Consider the following 21,117-nt stretch of genomic DNA (forward strand, 5'->3'; position numbering starts at 1 on the left):
GCAGGGGCATTTTTATGAGTTCAAGGTCAGCCTGGTCTACATAATGAGTTCCAAGACAGCCATGGCTGTTGTCTCAAAAAAACAACAACAACAAAGTATGAAACTGGTGAAAGGTGGGGTCTGTCTGTGTCACCAAAAGTAGTTCAGGTGGCCCCAGCCTCAAGACTATTCTAGTCACCCAATAATTATCAAGGAAAGCACACTTTCATGGGCCGTAATTTTTACTGAAACTCCTTGTGGTTGAAACATTAAGATTGGTACACACTTGTGCCTGGGGAGTGTGAGTGTGGGCATTTGTACAGAGAGGAGATCTGTTTCTTAAAATAAAAGGACTTCAAGCCAACTTGTACAAAAAAATTAAGTTTAAGGGAATCTGAATGTATCCTGCCCATGAGTTTGAGATGCGTATACAAAGGGCTGCATTATGATTTTCTTTGTTTTGTATTTATTGTTGAAGTGGGCGGAATGAATCATCTCCGAGAGAACGGCATAGTGCACCGTGATATCAAGCCAGGAAATATCATGCGCGTCATAGGAGAAGATGGGCAGTCTGTGTACAAACTCACAGACTTTGGTGCTGCTAGGGAGCTCGAGGATGACGAGCAGTTTGTGTCTCTGTACGGTACAGAAGAGTATTTGGTAAGTCACATGCTACTGATAATTTCATTTTATAGCCAGATAGGTATCTACGTGGAGTTATTGGTCTCCAGCCTATGGAGCATGACATAGTTTTAATGACAAAGTCTCTGTTCCAATGAATATGGTGCATAACAAGGAAATTAGGAATTGATTTCTCACTAGGCTGTCATTTTTCTATTGGGCAGTCGCAGAGTTGTCCCAGTTGTGGTAACTCACAGCTTTGGTCCCAGTACTTGAGAGGCAGAAGCAAGAGAATGGGTACATGTTCAAGGCTAACCAGGTCTACATAGAACATTCTGGATCAGCCAGGGCTAAATAATGAAACCCTGTCTCAAAACAAATCTACAAAAAATTCTTGGTTGTTTTATAGTTATATACTAAATCAATGGATTTGTTTTATTTATTTTTATTGTATGTGCATTGAAGTTTTGCCTGCCTGAATATCTGTAAAAGTGTCAGAGCCCCTGGAACTTGAATTTAGGACGTTTGTGAACAGTCATGGGGGAGCTGGGAATTTAGCCGGGTCCTTTGGAAGAGCAGCCGTAGTCATAAGCACTGAGCCGTCTCCTCAGCACCACTGCAATGGATCTGTCTGGATTAGAAGAGGCACCCAAAGACTTGAGAAGCATCTGCCCAGGAAAGGCCCTGTGTGGGCTCAGTGCAGTGAGGAGGGGGAATCTGCTTTGATGGGACACAGCAAATTGGACCATCGCTGCAGAGGAGGGCAGGGTGTATCTAGAGTTATGAGCTTACATTCCTATTACATGTATGTACTGGGGAGATGCACATCCTGTGGCGCCCCTGGAGGAATCAGGACAGTTTGTGGCAGTCATCGCCCTCCTTTCGCCATGTAGGTCCCAGAAATTGAACTCGGGTCACCAGACTTGCTTACAGGCACCCTTACCCACTGCGTCATTTCCCCGGCCCAAACCAGTCTTTTGAGAATGGAAAAGTGAAATTATGAGGAGGACATAACAGGACTTGTATGTTGAATGTTAATTTTGTATATTACATAAGTCATCAGCTCATGCTCTTCTGCTTAGCATCCTGACATGTATGAGAGGGCAGTGCTACGAAAGGATCATCAGAAGAAGTATGGGGCTACCGTTGATCTGTGGAGTGTTGGGGTGACGTTCTACCATGCAGCCACAGGGTCGCTGCCGTTTAGACCCTTTGAGGGGCCTCGGAGGAACAAGGAAGTAATGTAAGTGCCTCTGCATCCGAGTGAGAGTCATTTCTAATGTATATACTATCTTGTTTCTCCAGATGTTTGAGGAAACAAAGTTGATGAAAATTGGTTTTTTCTGACACTTTATGCTGGCTGGAATTTACTAAGAATACAGCCTTGTAAGAACGTTAGCATAGATTTTCAAATCCAAGTGTGACAACTGTGCCGTCTTGGGTTCCTCATTGTATGTATCCACTTCAGCACAGTTCACTTCTTTCTTCTGCTTGTTGTACTTGCCACTTTTTCTCCATGCACCTGAAACACAAAAAATAACAGTATATATTTCTGTAGAGAATAGGACCAGGGACATTCAATTCTTCCTCTCCACTGAATGGACTGACCATTTTTAAAATGGCATTTTGAACGTAATTTTTTTTCCCTGTTGCAGACTCCACCCAGAGATGATCTATTTCAATAGTGTAGTATAGTATACATTTTAAAAGATTTACTTATTTTATATATGAGTACACTGTGTCACTGTCCTCAGACACACAGAAGAGGGCATCAGATGCCATTACAGATGGTTGTGAGCCACCATGTGGTTGCTGGGAATTGAACTCAGGACCTCTGGAAGAGCAGTCAGTGCTCGTAACCTCTGAGCCATCTCTCCAGCCCACTATACATTTAAAAATGTTTTTGTGTGTATAATTTATGTGTATAGGTGTTTTCCTGTGTGTATGCCTGTGTACCTGGTGCCTGAAGAAGCCAAAAGATTGCCTGAAACTGAAGTTACAGATGCTTGTGAACTGTTGTGTTGGTGCAGGGAACTGAACCCAAGTCTTGTGCAAGATGAGGCAGTGTTCTTAACTGCTGAGCCATCTCTCCAGTCCCATAACGTTAATAGTAAACAAACAAACAAATCAAGGAAGAGATAAAACGGGTGGAGTTAAGTTTCTTGTGTGATTCATCTGAGCACTGTGCTCGGGTCTCTGCTGCTGTGACAAACATTATGACCAGAAGCAACTTTAGGAGGAAAGGGCTCATTTCATCTTACGGAGAGTCCACCATTCAGGGAAGTCAGGGCAGGAATGGGAAGGGGGAGCTGATGCAGAGGCCATGGAGGGGTGCTGCTTACTGGCCTGCTCCCCTCAGCCTGCTTTAACCATTCAGGACCACCTGCCTAGGGTTGACACCACCCCAGGGGGCTAGGCCCCTTCTTAGTAGTTATTAATTAAGAAAGTGCCTTACAGAATTTCCTATAGACATCTTTCCGGGAGGCATTTTCTCTACTAAGATTTCCTCCTCCCAGATATGTCTAGGTTTGTGTCAAGGTGACCAAAACTACCTGGCACACTGTGCTTCATTTCATTTTAAGAGAAACTGACAGAGCAATTCGGCCACAGCTTCCCGAGTGTGGGACTCGTCCACATACCCACCATACCAGTTCCCCAGAGCATAGGACTTAAAACTCAGCCTTTTCCTTCGTCCCAGAAAACTGATGAAGAAACATTGTTTTAACATCATTTGAGGACGCAGAACAAGTTCAGATGGTCCACTGGCTTTCCCTAAAGCGTGAGCATTTGCACGTGTGCTAGTGAGCCACTGTCTGCACTGTGTACAGCACTGATTGCACTAAGAGGAGCAGTGTCAGCCTGAGCCTGCATTACAACCGAGTTCTTTTCATTTAGTAAGCCTCCTCCTTGGCAGAGGCCAAGCCCCCCTTTGTTTCCTCATTAAATATAAGCTGTACCCGCCAGGCACACACTTCTGTCTTCATAGATACGTTTTAAAGCAGTGACAACTTACGCTGCTCTAAAAATGGATGAGAGCGTGTGTTACTAGTAAGAAAGGAAACATGACTCACGGGCCACCTGATGACTGTGATCACTCTGTGCACACATTACTGGAATGTCTTCATTTGCACAGACACTCACCTCTGTGCAAGGACTGCTAGTAGATGTTTGTGGTGCGGTGTCATTAGCCATGCTGTTTGACCATCCTGGAGAGTGGTGGGCTCAACCATTGCAGCCATGTTGCTCATTAGCATGATTAAGGTTCACATGGAAAGTCTATAGAGATTAAACTTGTGAAGAATCTGCACAGCACAGCGATGCTGCCATTAATCCTCCTCACTTCTGTCTGTGCGCTAACCCCACATCTCCATTTATTCCTCTATAACTGGACCCAGCAAGGATGCGTACACCTTCTTTTTCACGATTTCTTTATTTTAAAACATTTCTTGGTGCAGAAACTATAGCCACCTCTGTGGAGGAAGCAGCAATCTGTCTGTCACAGTTGGGTTACTGGTTGGCTTTGGTTTTAAAAAAGCACATTGATTTGCTCAGAGCACATTTGTTTAGCTGGTGGACTAAAAATGACCAGAAAGAAACACTGGCCTTGGCCGATGTCAGACACTATCTACTGGCACCAAATGCATTTGTGCGGGTACAGGTAATCTTACAGCAAGACCCGGTGTGAGACCGGAGGCCTGGTGTCCCGGCCAGCTGGCTTCCGCACATCTGTTCTACATCACACTCACCAGCCTGGACAGTCGTAGAGCATGTTTCCTACGTGTGTGTACGTCCTGGCGATGTGGAGGATTTTTCTGACACTGCTATGTATAGTTTTATCTCTCGCTTCTTTAAAAAAATAATTGGATGGCTCATTTTGCAGTGACCTTATAGTCCGCTTGACTGGATGAGGTGCTTTTTATCGTCTAGACAGGCTCAGTGACATAGCGTTTTTATGTTTGCCCCGTTTTCTCAGGCGGAAAAATAATTTTGTTGTGAACATCAGGCACAGTGGGCTCCCAAATGAAAAGTAACTGACTAAACGGTATCCGCACACTGCTGTCCCGCCTCGGTCAGAATCAAAGGGCTCTACTAAGTGATTGCAGGTGCAAGTGGGGGAAACTTGCAGGCTGTGAAGAGCTGTACTGAAACTCTTCCTTACCTCATTCTGCTGTTGTTCCTCCTAAGGTATAAAATAATCACTGGAAAGCCTTCTGGGGCAATATCTGGGGTACAGAAAGCAGAAAACGGACCAATTGACTGGAGTGGGGACATGCCTCTTTCTTGTAGTCTTTCTCAGTAAGTACCTAACTCGTAACCTTTGGCACCTTGAGGTTAAACATTGTATCGTAAAAATCATAAACATGTAAATATTTAAGAATATTTCCAGGGCTGGTTTGTTTGTTGTTTCTATCAGTTTTGCTTTTTGAGTCAGGGTCTTGCTGTGTAGCCCAGGCTAGCCTTGAACTCAGTATGTTATGCTGTGTAGCCCAGGCTAGCCTTGAACTCAGTATGTTACCCCGACTGATAATTCTCCTGCCTTTACCCCCCTCATGCTGGAGTGACAGGCTTGGACCATCACTGCTGGCTTTCTAGTTTACTTTTGTTTTGATTAAGTTGAATCATGTGATAATTTGCACTTGGTGTGATTCTGAGCTTTGGGCATGTGTTCTTCAGATTGCTTCTCGCGTTTTGAAATTCTTCCCAATGTAGGAATCACACTGATCACTTTATACTGATGGACTACAAAACTGAACTTATAAAAAAAAACAAGCACTACCAAGTTTAATATTCTCCTTAACTTAAAAAAAAATCATTTTATTCAAAGAATACAAAATAAGCATTTTATCCCAGCACACTTGACTCAAACTTTTAATCCCATGGGAGGCAGAGGCAGGAGGATCTCTGTGAGTTCGAGACCAGAACTCTTAAGAATTATATTGTCAAATTATCACAAAGAAAGAATTGATTAATATCAACTTAAAAGTAGCAGGGCACAGTGGTAATATACCTATAATCTCAGCACTCAGGGAGCAGAAGGAGCACCACAAGTTCAAGGCTAGCCTGCGATACACAGTTCTAGGGTAGCCAGAGCTCTGAGTCACAAAACAAACTAGAAAGCCAGGTGGTATTTCATGCCTATAGCCCCAGGATTTGGGATGCAGAAGCGGGAAGATCACCGTGGGTTTAAGGCCAGACTGGGCTACCTAGTAGGTTTCAGAGTAGCCTAAATACAGAACAAGACCCTGTTTCAGTCCCCTCCTTCCCTTCCCCAAGGGGAAAAAATAATAGTAACACTCCCCTCAGTTTTATTTTTACTTTTTTAGGAAATATTTTCTGAAGTAAACTTATGTTATATAAGTAGATTTGCCAAAAGAAGTGTTATGTTGGAGAGCAGGACTTTACAGTTACAGTGGCTTGTGCTGTATTTGATTTAGGAACTGTTGCTCTTAGGGCCCTCAGGGAACCTAGTAGACAGGCTCAGCAGGGATGTATCTTGTGCGAGTTAATTACTGTATCACTGAGTCAGTGGTCTCACCATGAGCTTAGTTCTAGAGAGACAAAAACTTCATTCACCACAGCTTTTAGCATAGAAATCTTTCATCAAAATTACAGATCTCAAAAGGCGCTTTTTGTAATTTTTGTTTGTGTTAAATAGTAAAACTTTAAGTCAAGAGAGCAGTGAAAACTACTAGTGAGAATGTAGCGACCTGAGAAAGAAGGAGCAAATCAGCCATCCCATCCCGGGTGCCACCCACGGCTCCCGTGTGCCACCCACGGAGAGGAGCCTCGCTCTGGAGAGTTGGCCTCAGAAGGAGAAGATTCCACACATGCACACATGTGCAGTCAGGGTGTGGACTCACTAAAAGACTGAGATCCTTTCAGCCATGTATATTATGAATGTGTGAAACAAATTATGTCCTTGAGCCTGGATCCAAACCCCCTGATAATCTCATATGTACAAATACCCCAAAAAAATCTAAAGCTCAGACATTTGTGGTTCCAAACATTTTAGATGAAAGATATACAGCCTATAAAAATAATAACAGTTGTCTAGTCAGTGCTTTATTGCTATGAAGAGACAGCATGACCAAGGCAACTCTTATAAGCAACACCTTCTAGTTCTCTCAGAGAATGCCAGTCCATGGCGGCCAAGCGTTCGGATCTCTGAGCCTGTGGGCTGTCCTTACTCACACCACCTTTGATTTGTGGGTTTTTTCTGTAGATGTGACTTTGTGCTGTGATACTCTCTCTTCAAATCATTTTTTGAAATACTATTTTAGGGGTCTTCAGACACTGCTTACCCCAGTTCTTGCAAACATACTTGAAGCTGACCAGGAGAAGTGCTGGGGCTTTGACCAGTTCTTTGCAGAGACTAGTGATGTACTTCACCGAATGGTGATCCATGTTTTCTCGCTACAACACATGACAGCGCTTAAGATTTATATCCATAGCTATAACACGTAAGTGGCTCCGTGTTCTTGTCCTGTCCATGATTGTGTAATTAACCTGTGCTTCCAGAATGTAATAAACATCTCCTAAACTAGGAAAACAAGTAGAAAAAATGCCTTACCTTCACAAGTAGCACCCCTGTCTCACTAGTAGAACTGAGTTTAAGTACTTAGTAAAGTCCTGGTCCCTATTGGGAATAAAAAGGATTAATTTTCTTAACTTCATAGGAAAGTTACTTTGTACAGGAACTGCAGGTTTGACAGAGCTGACTCTATGACTTCTGTAAGTGCCATGCACTGATAAAAATGAACTATTTTATTGAAGGTGTGGCCTAAGTCTTAAATAGAGTGGAGTTCTAAATCTAGTTTAGTCTATTCATATAGTTAGCATAAAACACTTTATGGATATTGAAAAAAATATTCAATATTTGTTTTGCATAAATGAAAACATACCATGGAATTTTATCAACTCTCATGTAATAACACTGCTCATGACTACAGGTACACCTGCATGTAAAACTAGGGAAACGGTTAGAGGATTGTATTGAAGTAAATATATTTAGTGGTGACAGTTTACTATGTGACGAGGTGCTATCACTGAGGGAAACTGGGAGGAGGGGATAGGCATCTCTGCGTTATTTCTTACGACTGCATGATGCAGTTAGTAATCCTACTACTTGGAAGATGGGGCAGGAGGACATAAGTTCAAAGCCAGCCTGGTCTACATAGAGTTCCAGACCAGCCAATGCATTATATGGTAAGATTGGTCTCAAAAAACAACACCCCCAAATGAAAGAATGAACGAATGGAAGGAAGGAAGGTAAAGAAAGAATCAGATTCATTCTTTGACTTACTCTGTTTGACAGAATTTAAATAACAATTTTGATGTGTCATAAAAGTCATGGACAGGAGTCTGGAGAGTTGGCTCAGAGCTCAGGAACATTAAGGAGGACACAGGTGGTTCTCAGCACCCACATGGTAGCTCACCGTTGTCTATAACTCCTTTTTTTAAAAATTTATTTAATGTATGAATGCACTGCTGCATATACATCCACAGGCCCAAGATGATCAACCATGTGGTTGCTGGGAATTGAACTCAGAACCTCTGAAAGAGCAACCACTGCTCTTAACTGCTGAGCCATCTCACCAGCCCTGTCTATAACTCTTAATCCAGGGGATTTGATGGCATCTAGCCTCTCTCAGTGTATCAGACATACATGTAGGCAAAACACCTATACATGTTCAAGAAAATACATTTTAAAAAATGTTGTTTTGTTTTGAAATTCATAAAGGGGGTTGAGGTGTAGCCAACTCTGGAAAGTGTCATTTTAGCATGCAGGAGCCCTGATTTCAATATGAGCACAAAAAACTAGTCAGAAAAGAAAAGGAGCATAGTTTTATTTAGATAATAGTAATCTGATCATTAGATCCAGTACAAGATAAATACAAGTCCAGCGATACCAACATAACATTAGGTGATTTTTGTCATTGGGTCTTTGTAGCAGAGTCAGATGATGCCATTGTTACATGCTGGGCATCTACTTGGCCTTAATTAGCCGTCCAAGCCAGCCAGTGAAGAAATAGCTTGAGGTGCAGGCCACATCTCGTCCCTGGCTTTCTTTGCTTCTGTCACATCTATTCAGGGAGAATTTACCTTCTCCTCTAAACCTCATTTGGGATACTTCTCAGTGTATTTAACAAAAGTCTAGCAGTTGTGTTTTAAGCCCTACTCTTGGCTCTTTGTATGTATAAGCCGTGTGGTCTTCAACATAAAGATGGGCTTGGGTTGTGTGGAATTCCTGTGCAGCGCATGTTGGTGTCCTTTTTAAGAAGGCAGGTTGTTCAGGTGAGTGGTTGCTGGGCCCTAGTTTCCGTCTAACTGTACCCACACTCTTACCATCTTTTCTTAAACTTCCCTCACAGAGCCACTGTGTTCCATGAACTGGTCTATAAACAAACCAAAATTATTTCTTCAAATCAAGAACTCATCTATGAAGGACGACGCTTGGTCCTAGAACATGGAAGACTAGCCCAGCATTTCCCTAAAACCACAGAGGAAAATCCTATCTTTGTCACAAGCCGGGAACAACTCAGTTCTGTAGGACTGAGATATGAAAAAAGTACGCTGTCTTTTTGTCACATTTTAAGTGGTCATTAAAAAACAAACATATGTCATTGTAAAACTGATGCTTTCTATAAACCTGACACTGGTTTTAATGTAAAACTTTCTATAAATGTTGAAATTTTATATTAGATAAAGATTACAAAAGTGAAAAGCCTCAAAATTTTTCTTCAATTTTACTTCAATATTTTGTTTTGTGAAATGATGGTTTGATGTGTTTTATTGTAACTTCTTTAGTGTTTTGATAACTCCCAAAATAGCATTCCCGTCATAACTTTGAGCAAATATTTGCTCTAACCAGTATGCATAGGACATTCTGACATTCTTCAGAGTAAGAAAAAGTGGATCTCCGTCTTTGAAATTATTTAAATTTTGTTTAGCCGAGTTTTGTAACCATTTGAGACTTTAATATTAAGATTGGTTTGGAAGAGAAGTATGGATTTCATTGTATTAAATATATTTTATAAGAAAGTGAGGCTGTTGAGATGGCATCATGGAAGCCTGGTACCTGAGTTCAATCCCAGAACCCTGTGAAGGGAGAAGGTGGAAGGAGCGAGCCAGTTCCATGACGTTGTCTCTGGCTTCTACATTGTACTACGTCATGTGTGTACATGAGCATTTAAATGACTGACTAGGGAATGAGCATTATTGTCTTAAGCTGATGGGGGTCGTGTGTGTGTGTGTGTGTGTGTGTGTGTGTGTGTGTGTGTGTGTGTGTGTGTGTGTGTGTGTGCGCGCGCGCGCGCACACACACACACACAACTGGACTTGTTTTTCACCTTTCGAACTGGTGCTGGGTCTGAGCTCGGGCCTCACAACTGCAGGTCAAGTGTTCTGGCCCAGCCGCCCAGCATCTCCCTCACCTTCTCTTCTCTAAGCTATGGAGAGGACTGGGAGAACTGCCCCACACTTGAGTAATTTAGACAATCTCCTTGTCATATAAAGAATAATTGTTTAAAACATTTGTATTTCTAATTCTGCATCTTCTGCTTCCTGTTTTAGTTTCCCTACCTAAAATACATCCGCGTTATGATCTGGATGGGGACGCCAGTATGGCCAAGGTTAGTGTTTTCATAGTTTTCAGTAGGCGCGGTAAGCGATGTGTGACTTAGAAAACGGTGTTTTAAAGTATTACCCATTCCAAGTTGTTTTACATGCTCGTTTCCTTTACTGAACTCAAGAGGAAATGCCCTTCATCAAAACATGTTTATGTACTGTTAACGATGGAAATGTTTATTACGGCTCTCTCTGCATAACTGGCAGTCTTTCTCTTACCTTGTCCTCTGTTAGCAGCAATTCCTAACTTTGTCTCTCACTAGGCAGTGACGGGGGTTGTGTGCTACGCCTGTAGAACTGCCAGTACCCTGCTGCTCTACCAAGAATTAATGCGAAAGGGGGTGCGGTGGCTGATGTAAGTAACAAACCACAGCCCAATAAGTGTTCTTTCCCCGACTCAGTGAACCGGGCCGGGCACGGTCCCAGCTCGGCCCGCTGGCCTCTCACTTTTCAAAGCTGGCTTCCTACAGTTACCGAGAGACGTACAGGACAGACTGTGAATTGTAGACCCGAACAGCTCTGTGAAGCGTACAGTTCTTTTAGACCTCGGCAGTTGCTCATTTGCTATCTTGGAAGACTTTTCATTGACATATTAAAGACAGTTTTCTTGGGACTATACCCTCCACTTCCTACCTTTGCACACACACTCCTTTTTAACAGAACATTGAGCTATAATTCACAACTATATAATTCACCCATTTAAAATGTACAGTGTGGGACAGGGTGATGGCAACCAGCCCCACTGAGATCAGACCATCTGTCACTTCAGAAGTCCTGTGCCCAGTGGCTTTCACTCCCATACCTGCAACCCTTGCACATCACTAATACACCATCTCTGCACAGATTTGCCTATTTTAAACATTTCATGTACCTAGAAGCTTACCTACAAGTATATACTCATCTTGACCAGCAGTCTAAAAATTCTTGCTAATCATTTAATATAGATATTCAAAAAACAGAAGATTGACCTAATGAAATATTCTCCTCCTGATAATTACCTTAGGAAATACAAGAATTAGATTGGAGATACAGCGTAGAAGGTAAAGTGCTTGCAAGGATGAAGATTTGATTTCCATCCTCAGAACCTGTACATTTGTTTTTAACAAAGGAAATGGGGTCACAGTGGCATAGGTTTATAATCCCACCGCAGAGAAAGCAGAGACAGGCCGGCCAACCAGCCTACTCTGAAAGACCCAGGTCTCAGAGAAAAACCCTTCTGAAGAAAGGTGGTGGTTGACTCCTGGCCTCCTTCCCCACCCCCACCCCTGCACCCTTCCCTCAGTTGCTGTGCTGTGGCTGTGCACATCATTTATTGACTGTGCATCCCGCAGACATGCAGTGTGTGGCCTTGATGCACAAGGCACCAGGGTGTGCTTTCCTGCACTCAGCTCATTGCTGTTGCTTGTGACAGTCCACATGTGCTTACACCATTCATCCTTGCACGGTTGTGTATGTGTCTTGGATCATTCCTATTCCTGGCTCTTGGTTTTGAGCTGCTGGCTCACTTACCATGTGGCCCCGACTGGTCCCAGATTCATGATCCTCTTGCCTCCACCTCCCAGGTGCCAGGACAACAGGCATTTTGCTACATCAGCTGGCTCTGAATTTTTTAGGTTTCTTTCCTGAGGCTAGCTTTGTGTCAAATAAAGCACACAGCGTTTGTGTGGTCACAGGCTGCTGCTGCTCTGTGCTGGGGGCAGCTTTGTAATGCGGCATGGCGTGTGTCTGAAGTACAAATGGCATCTGGTTTTTCTTTTCTGTCACTGCTCAGTGTGGGTCAGTGGCTTTTCTTTTTATTTATTATAGTTTAAGTTTTAAAAAGCTTTTCATGTGACCCACCGTGTCAGATTTTCTTTTAGAGGATTCCTGGGTGTGTTAGGCTTTATTACCCACGTGTGATGTTCTCTTTATCTTTTATTTTTAATCTCTCTAAAAATAATTCATAGGCCATAGAAAAGCAGACTCTGGGCCTTGTCTGCTGACTGCTGTTGTAGTTGAAGCCTCCTCACTACGTGCGGACTGTGTCGTCCTCTATCAGAGATCACGTGCCATAAGTAGCAAAATTACATAATGGCATAAATGTCTCGGGACAGTGTTTGGTCCTTACTGTGATTTTAATGCCTTGGGTTTCTAAACTACAACCTAATCACTAGTGATAGTCTGTGAAGTGTAAATGCCCAGATATGGAAGAGTCATATATTGTTTTTCCTTTTCTTCAGCCCACTGCAAGAGGGTAACAAGCCGGCTAGGGTACTGCCTGGCACTGATGTCACATTTAAAATGTACGAAGTGTGTTTAAAATAGACGGCTGCCCTTAAGCAGCCCTTGGACTAAGGGGCCTTCATTGCTTTTCAGTGAACTAGTTAAAGATGATTACAACGAGACTGTTCACAAGAAGACAGAAGTTGTGATCACACTGGATTTTTGCATCAGAAACATTGAGAAGACTGTGAAAGTGTGAGTGGGCAGCGCCCTGCCGGGAACTGTGTAAATGCTCAGCTGAGTTTCTGTTCTAATTACCGTTGACACGTGGGACACTACGTGCAGAGGGCGTTCACGGAGCAGCTCTGGCTTAGTGGCTGCTTCATCTCACAGGGGAGAATAGCAGGTTTCTCATAAGGAGTTAGTCTGACATCTGGTTGGCATTTTCCACCTTCTCTTTGTGACTAGGCAGTGGAGGGGGACCGCCTCTTGTCTGTCCTGGGAGACAGAGCTGAACAGGAAAGGGAATGTCAGAAGCAGCTCTGGAATAGTGCTCTGGTAATATTTTTGGAATTTTAGGAAGAACATCTTTTGGGGCCAGTAGGATGTGTGAGTGGGTAAAGGGTGTTTACTGCACAAGCGTGTGGCCCTGGTGCTGGCTCCGGAGCCCACGTACATCAGAAGGAGAATAGCATCGCCACATTTTACTCTGACCTCCGCGTGGACACTGCGGCATTCACACACAATGTTAATAAGTTTTTAAAAAGTTACAGAATTTTAGCAATGGCTTTTAATTGGTTCTTATTTTCTCGTCTTTAAGACTGTATTTTGTAACAGTGATAATTTAGATGGCCTTTTAGAATGCACTGTTTATTCTGCAGGGAAATGTAGTAGATGTAGTCAGTGTGTATAAGTGACGTTTACATTTAAAGTAATGTGCACACACAAGCTGAGTTTCACCAGTCTGCAGGCAGCAGTGTGAGTGAAGTCACCTTGCCTGTGTATCTATCCTAATCTGCCCCTGTATGGTGGTGATCTCAGCGCACACATCCCCAGCCTCCTGCTCCTTGGCAGTTCATCCCATGGCTGAGGTCACTGCTGTTGACTGGAGTGTGTGCATGTGCAGTGTGGATCCGTACGGCAGGGGCAGCCTGCCCTAGGAATGTGTGACTTCATTAGACCACACCTGCAGCCACCTAAAACAAACCCACAGATGGAGGGGAGCACTGTGGGAAATTCCTTCTTCAGGAAGGCAGCAAAGGTCTCTTAGAATCTCTTAGCATATAGAACCTTGGATACATTTTTCGTAAATGATCATGATGATAAAATTCACTTCATAAACCTCATAAATGCAGGTAAAAAACCCTGCATTTGCTGCGCTCATCCACCTGTTTCCTGGTGTTGTACTTTTAAACAGATATGAGAAGTTGATGAAGGTCAACCTGGAAGCCGCAGAGCTGGGTGAGATTTCAGACATACACACCAAGCTGCTGAGAGTGAGTACTGGGGCCATGGCGGCCACAGGCCGTGGTCTGCTCCTCTGCTGCCGAGAGCCAGTGGACACCTGAGCGGGTCTAAGCTCCAGAGAAAAGAGTCGCCTTTTCTCTTTCTTAGAGACTGTATATGTGACTATAGGGTTACCTCTTATTTTATAATATATATGTATGTATGTATGTATATGTGTATATATATATGTTAGATATATGTAACACATATAACTGGATCTTATTATGTAATATGGTCTTATATTCTGTATATTTATATTCTATAAATATATTCTTAGTTGCACACATACACACACACAAACACTCACCCCATTTCAGCCATACAGTTCTTTATCCTATTTCCAAATGCTTTCTGTATTTTCAACACACATGTGCATCTTTTTGCTTCTACCTCCACCTACATTTTCTGCCTTTTTTGTTTGCTTTGTCTTTAATTCTCAGTGCTGTTGTGGATGTTCATAGTGTGGTTCTTTACCATGCAGTCAAATGTAGGTGTTTACACTTGCTTAGAAATAACTGCAAATCCTTAAGTAACAAGTAAAAAAAGAAAAGGACTTGGCATTCTCAGGCCGGGAATTGTCTCTATAACTAAAAAGGCAGTAAGGACACAGTTTGCTAAACATGAACTAGGAGGCGTCTGAGGATGACTCACTAAGCAGAAGAGCACAGTTACTACCGGAAAAGTTGACCTTTACTCCTGGGCTGCCTTTCTTTACCCAGAGACTGCAGGTGGGCTCCATACATAAAGACGTAGACTGTTTTTAAATTCTGTGTATGTGTTGCTATGCACCTGTGTGCACAGTTGTCCATGCCTTGAATCCCCCTGGAGCTGCAGTTACAGATGGTTGTGAGCACCTGATGTGGGTGCTGGGATTTGAACTCAGGACCTCTGAAAGAGCAGTCAGTGCTCTTAACCACTGAGCCATCTCTCCAAACATCATGAGGCCTTTATTAGTTCTTTGTAGCATTTAAGGAATTCATAAAATGGCCGTTAAATTAAAATGTAAAGAAGGGCGCACAGACAGCCTGGTGGTAAAGGCACTTGTTGCCAAACCTAAGACCCTGAGCGGATTCCCAGAATCCTCCTGACAAAAGGAGACCAACTCCATAAAGTGTCTGATCACCACACATACGCTGTGGCACGTGCTCACCCACACATATCCACATAAAGAAAGAAAATGTAATTAAAAGTTTTTTGCTTTTTTTTTTTTTTTTAATTAAGGAAATGAGGCCTAGGGCTTGGGTAGATTGGTTGGAAGGATCTGAGCTCACTCTCCCAGAGCCAGTGTGGTACGGTGCACATTTGTGATCCTGGGGCTAGAGAAGGAGCTCCTAATACTGCCCACTGCTTAGCCCGTTTGGTGACTCTAGCCACGTTTCTTAAAAATAGTGAGGCCACCAGAGGAGTGACACCCAAGGCTGTCCTCTACTCTGCCTGTGCTGCACACAAACAGGGAACTCAGTAGCAGCCTGCACCCCTCCTGTGTCCGGCCAGTCTCTAGTTGTTCTTTCTGTAGCTTTAGATCTACAGCAGTGATTTTCCAGAGGGTGAGTCATGGGTGAGTAACAGGTTATGGCACTTAGTGCCTTGTAGCCGGCAGCGTTTCTCAGATTAGAAAATGTCAGAATGCATCACAGGTTATAAGTGGGTTCCCATGAAACGTTTACACACTTTACGTTATATTTAAAACATTGGGGGGGAAAGTTTTAGGGCTAAGGGTTTAAAAGTCAGAAACAAGGGCAGGAGATGTAGCTCATTTGCTTAAGTTAGTGCCTAGCATAGAAATTCTAATTTCTAATTTTAAAATAGTACATCACAAGTCCCACTACAAACAAACAAAAACCAGTAATAAAAAGGGTTGGGTGCCTGAACATCAAGAATGGCCTAGAGGCCCCTGATAGTGTCCAGAGACAATTAGAACAAGCCTCTGGATAATTGTCTCTGATTGGGCTTTTGGAGCTAATGCGTTGTTCTGACTGGCATTCTGAGCTAACCCTTTGTTGTATTTAGCTTTCCAGCTCTCAGGGAACAATAGAAAGCAGTCTTCAGGACATCAACTGCAGGTTGTCTCCTGGGGGATTGCTGGCTGACACCTGGGCACATCAGGAAGGCACGCATCCCAGAGACAGGAAGTAGGTTTCTGCCGTGGGAAATCTGTGCCTGTCGTTGTTCTTTGTTGCATCAATTCCAGTAACTAACTGAGGTTTTTCTTCCTTAACTAGTGTAGAGAAATTACAAGTCCTGTTGAATTGCATCACAGAGATTTACTGTCAGTTTAAAAAAGACAAAGCAGAACGCAGTAAGTCTCGCTTGTGCCTGCTCATCTGCTGCGCCACCGTTAGTGTTAGGACATTGCTGTGCCTAATGTGTGGCTACGCTTGGTTGAATGTACTACGTTATTGTCATGTCTAAAGTTAAGGTCATGAGCCCTGGCTCTTCTGGAGGCTAGGCCAGCAGCACATGGGGATGGCTGGTGGGCCCAAGGACACTGAGGTCAGCAGGCCTGGCACCCAGGCTGCCCTTCTAGTTTGGTTTGGTTTGTAGGTGGGTTTTCGTTTTGTGACAGTTTCTTTGTGTAGCCTGGTTGTCCCAGAATTTGCTCAGTACACAGACTAATCTTAAACTCACCAAGATCCACCTGCCTCTGCCTCTTGAGTGCTGGGATTAATTTTAAAATAAAAAACAGAAAAACTAGAGATACAAGCTTTATTAAAAAGATCCCGACTTAAATGTTGACAATTAATTTTTATTTTTAAATAACTTTATACTGACCAAATGAAAGCATCAACAGTCCATACATAGCTAGTGGGTCCCAAACCTGTCACAGCCACTTCAAAGTCTTAGGCTTTTTAAAGCAGTAATCTCAAAGGAGAGAATAATGGCATGTGATGCTCAACTGTGCACTAACAGAGTCTGCTTCTTCCCGTTTGCAGGACTAGCTTATAATGAAGAGCAGATCCACAAATTTGATAAGTAAGTGTGCAGTTGAGTTAAGATTCTTCTTGCTGAACATTTTTTTTTAAATATCTGTACTTCTTAAGTTAAGATTAATTGCAGTAACAACGTGATGTAGCCCTGCCTCTTGGAGGTTTTCACTCTGGGTACGCACTGAGGGTGCACTCGTCTGGTCCCTTGGATTACTAAGGCAGGAGGAGGACCTTGTTCTGTTCACTCAGCTGTGCTTGCAGGGGCAGCGAGAGGAGTCCTATGAGGCCCGCACAACCACCTTAGCTAACTTAGCCAATAAGTATTTGACTCAGCAGTTAGGAGCACACTGCACCCGTGTCGCATGGTATACGACTGCCCTTAGTTAGCTCCAGCTCTGGTTTCTTAATATCGCAAATCCATAATAATCATAAAAACATGAATTTTATATATCTGAAATGTTTTTAATTGGAGGTAGAAATAGGCTATATTAAATCCTCTGGTTATTTCTAATTTGCAGACAAAAACTGTATTACCATGCAACAAAAGCAATGAGCCACTTTACAGATGAATGCGTTAGAAAGTATGAGGCATTTAAAGATAAGTCGGAAGAGTGGATGAGGTACGTAGCTGTGGGTAGTGTGATGGGTGCGTGTCTGTGCAGTAGAGCACTGTGTATTTTAACTGAGGGTCTCTGGGAGGCTGTTTGTTAATAGACTCTCATTGGTTTTCAGAAAGATGCTTCATCTTAGGAAACAGCTGTTATCGCTAACTAATCAGTGTTTAGATATCGAAGAGGAAGTGTCCAAGTATCAAGACTACACTAATGAGGTACAGCCCTCAAGAGGATGGGAGCGGGCTCTGCACTGGGAGGGCTGCTGGGCGTGCAGGCCCTCCATGTGCCCTGTACAGGTCCTCCGCAGTGACACTCACGCATCTATGGACTTGTGTGCACACGTGCGTGCCAGGGGACGGCTTTCAGGACCTTATTATCTCCCACACCACATGAGCTCCAGGATAGCGCTCAGATCAGCAGGCTTGGCAGTAGGTGCCCACACTGCTGGGCCATTTCACTGGCCCGTCACCCACTGGACAATTAAAAACACCTGATAATTCATCTTTTTATTGTTTGTAAGAAAAATTGTTTTAAAGAGTATTGACTTCAGTATTTTCCATTGACAGTTTTGAAACAGGAATTTAAAGCAGGACTGGGGCTGTAGGTCAGTGGTTAAGCATCCACCTAGAGAGAACAGTGTGTCCCACATTTCCTGTGAAGTGGCTGCTGGGCAAGCCCATGGCCTTCCTGAAGCAGTCAGTTGGGCCTTGATTGGTAGTATATGTCTTGTCTGGTGACACACTTGCTCTATGTTGTAGTTACAAGAAACCCTGCCTCAGAAAATGCTTGCAGCCTCCAGTGGAGCCAAGCACGCCATGGCCCCCATCTACCCCAGCTCCAACACCTTAGTGGAGATGACTCTCGGGTAAGGCTGCTGCGAAGCTAGAACGGTGCCACATGCTTTCCTTTTGCTCTGAAATCTTATTTTTCAGAATCCTTCATGTCTACTGTGCTTACTGTTGTTGCATGGGCAAGTTGAATTATAAAACAAACAGTGTGAACATTATTCTAAGACCTTGACCAGAGTTGTGTGTTTCTCTTTGCGTGCACACCTAGCATGAAGAAGTTAAAGGAGGAGATGGAAGGCGTGGTTAAGGAGCTGGCCGAGAACAATCATATTCTAGAAAGGTGAGTGCTGCGGCTGCCTGGGGATGTTACATGCGGCGGGGTCAGTCCCAGCTCTGCCTGCCACTCTTTGTCTGTTCAGAAGGTGCAGGAATGAAAGGCAAGGGAAGCCTCAGCCCTACGCCTCCCTCCGAATGCTGGGGAACTTAGGATAGCCTTTAGCATTGATTTGGTTGTTACTGTTTTGGCTTTGACAGGGTCTCACTCTGTGGCCCTGGCTGTCCTGGAACTCATTCTGTAAACCAGGCTGGCTTTGAACTCACAGAGACCTGCCTGCCTCTGCCTTCCCAAGTGTTGCAATTAAAGGCATGCTTCACTACAAATAGCTTGACATTCAAGTAGAATGGCTTGCTTATTTGATCTGTGTGAAGACCGTCTTCACATGATTTCTCCAATTCGGGGGCTTAGAGTTGCCTGTAAGACGCCAGTGCTCTGACTGGTACTGAGCAGCATACAGAGCCCTCTGCACACCTTTCGCTTACAAAGAGGAAAACAGCGTTACATCTAAGGAATGAGCTTGTTCATCCTAACAGCACAGCAGGATCCAGCGAAAACACTGACTTCATACTTCCATGCTGAGGGGCAGTGAGAAAATGTCCTCCATGATTGAACTCAGAGCAGAAACCTGCATTTTCAGCAAAACCTGTGCAGCTCATGATGTAACCATCTCAGACCTGAACCATCCCTGTAGACAGCGCTCGTGGTTTGTGGCACACACTGGGCTCAGCAGCAGCAGGGATGCGGTAAAGTCTGTCCCGCAGTGCTGGCTGCCAGAGCACCTTTGCAGCTTTGGTTGCTGTACATTCAGAAGCCTCTTGATGCACTAATTTTTGTGGCCCCTCCCCTATCCCTCCACACAAATATGTGTAAGATGTACAGAATCAGAAATGTTTTGAGATGGCAGGATTTTTTCAGATAACAAAATGTAGAGATGGGGCCCAAATACAAGCCCAGCACTTACCTCTGTTTCTCTTACACACATGAGCTGAAAATAATTTTATTCAGTGTCTTAATACACCTGCACTATAAGTACAACTTGTCTCATGCCTCCACATGAGTGCGTGGTACAGAGGCAAGAAAAGGGATTGGATTCCCCGGAACTGGAGTTAGAGATGGTTATGAGCCAGCATGCCAGTGCTGGTGACCTACTCTGGGTCCTGCCAAGTACAGCCAGTGCCTTAACCGATGAGCCACACTCCATCCCCAATCAGGGGTTTTGTTTTTGTTTTAAAGCTTGGGAACATGTTTCATATAATAATACCACTTTTCAGTAAGAAGTAGAGCAAATCACAGCTGGTTAAATCCTTTAAAAATAACTGTTCCTTGGCCTGCAAGGAGTGCAGCAGATAAGGCTCTTGCTCTGCAAGTCTGCTGGCCTGACTTTAGTACCCAAAGCCCACATTAAGGTACAAGATGAAAACTGACTCCACAAAGTAGTCCTCTGACCTCTAACTATGTGCCTGAGGAGGAGGGGGAAGAGGAGGAGGAGGCTAATAATGGTGGTGGTGGTCATGGTGGTAATGAACCATTCTTCTGAAATCTATTCTGTAATTCTCTAGAGTGTTTGGGATGTCAAGAACTGGGCTATAGCTCATTGATGGGGTTCTATCCCAGCATGCATGAGGGCCCTGCATTCAGTCCCAAAGACTGAATAGGGGAACCTGGAGAGTGCATCTGCTAAGATTATCTTCCTTCTCATTTGTGTTCTAGGTTTGGGTCTTTAACAATGGATGGTGGCCTCCGGAATGTGGACTGTCTTTAGCTTCCTAGGGAGTCTGGGAAGTTCTAGTTTGCACAAGAAGATAACACCATGGCACGAAGTGAACACATTTATGAATGGTGTTCTTATTTCTACAATTCAGTATTTGATGAGGTCATGTAAATATGTACAGTTTGTAAATACATATATATATATATGAATTTTTGGCTGCTGTAAGTAAACAAGACAGATTGACCTCAGTGAGCTGTAGAAAGCCATGAGACCAGCCATGCTTTGAGGTGCTCTCCCTAGTTCTTCACATGAGGCTGGAGAAATTTTTTGCTTGGTGCCTAATGAAAGTATTTTTTGAATTGGCATCCTTAGAATTTTGAAAGGACTGATAGTTGACACAGTTGTGAGTGGAGGAGACACAGGGCTTTGTGACGGGAACCGCACCACGGTTTTGTATGGTCGGTTTCTCTGACAGGGATCAAGTGGCATTATCTCATTTGACGCGGTGCCCAAATCTGTTTTCCTTGTATGTTTAATTTCAGGTGAATTACTGAGCAAAAACTTTAAAGTGAATTCATTGTTTAAACTGTTCATTTTTCCTTTGGTCATAAATGTGTAATTGTCATTCAGATCCTAGTATCATTTCAATTGTCACAAGATGTATATTTCTGTATTTTAATTCTGCTCTTTCATGAAAAATTCTACCTATTTCATGAAAAAATAAATTTCTCAATTTTAATGTAATAAGCTTGTGTGCTTTTGTATCTGTAGTTAGAGATACAAAATGGTCTGTTACTGTATTTCA

General features: G+C 43.4%; 1 protein-coding gene across 2 annotated transcripts in view; it reads left to right on the top strand.

The window, feature by feature from the left end:
- TBK1 (TANK binding kinase 1) overlaps nucleotides 1-21,043 on the top strand; it is a 33,230-nt gene extending 12,187 nt beyond the window's left edge. For both annotated transcript variants that reach the window (XM_080935527.1, XM_080935528.1), the window contains 17 exons: nucleotides 458-639; nucleotides 1,683-1,843; nucleotides 4,786-4,896; nucleotides 6,882-7,061; nucleotides 8,973-9,169; nucleotides 10,174-10,232; nucleotides 10,491-10,582; nucleotides 12,583-12,684; nucleotides 13,847-13,925; nucleotides 15,946-16,067; nucleotides 16,158-16,234; nucleotides 16,869-16,908; nucleotides 17,381-17,482; nucleotides 17,595-17,691; nucleotides 18,235-18,341; nucleotides 18,533-18,604; nucleotides 20,312-21,043. In XM_080935527.1, coding sequence (XP_080791653.1) covers nucleotides 458-639; nucleotides 1,683-1,843; nucleotides 4,786-4,896; nucleotides 6,882-7,061; nucleotides 8,973-9,169; nucleotides 10,174-10,232; nucleotides 10,491-10,582; nucleotides 12,583-12,684; nucleotides 13,847-13,925; nucleotides 15,946-16,067; nucleotides 16,158-16,234; nucleotides 16,869-16,908; nucleotides 17,381-17,482; nucleotides 17,595-17,691; nucleotides 18,235-18,341; nucleotides 18,533-18,604; nucleotides 20,312-20,363 — 1,832 coding nt within the window. In that variant the 3' untranslated portion in view covers nucleotides 20,364-21,043. The remainder of the gene's footprint in view (nucleotides 1-457; nucleotides 640-1,682; nucleotides 1,844-4,785; nucleotides 4,897-6,881; nucleotides 7,062-8,972; nucleotides 9,170-10,173; nucleotides 10,233-10,490; nucleotides 10,583-12,582; nucleotides 12,685-13,846; nucleotides 13,926-15,945; nucleotides 16,068-16,157; nucleotides 16,235-16,868; nucleotides 16,909-17,380; nucleotides 17,483-17,594; nucleotides 17,692-18,234; nucleotides 18,342-18,532; nucleotides 18,605-20,311) is intronic.
- The last annotated feature ends 74 nt before the right edge of the window (nucleotides 21,044-21,117 follow it).

The sequence above is a fragment of the Micromys minutus genome (genome assembly GCF_963924665.1).
Source record: "Micromys minutus genome assembly, chromosome: 22".
NCBI classification, from domain to species: domain Eukaryota; kingdom Metazoa; phylum Chordata; class Mammalia; order Rodentia; family Muridae; genus Micromys; species Micromys minutus.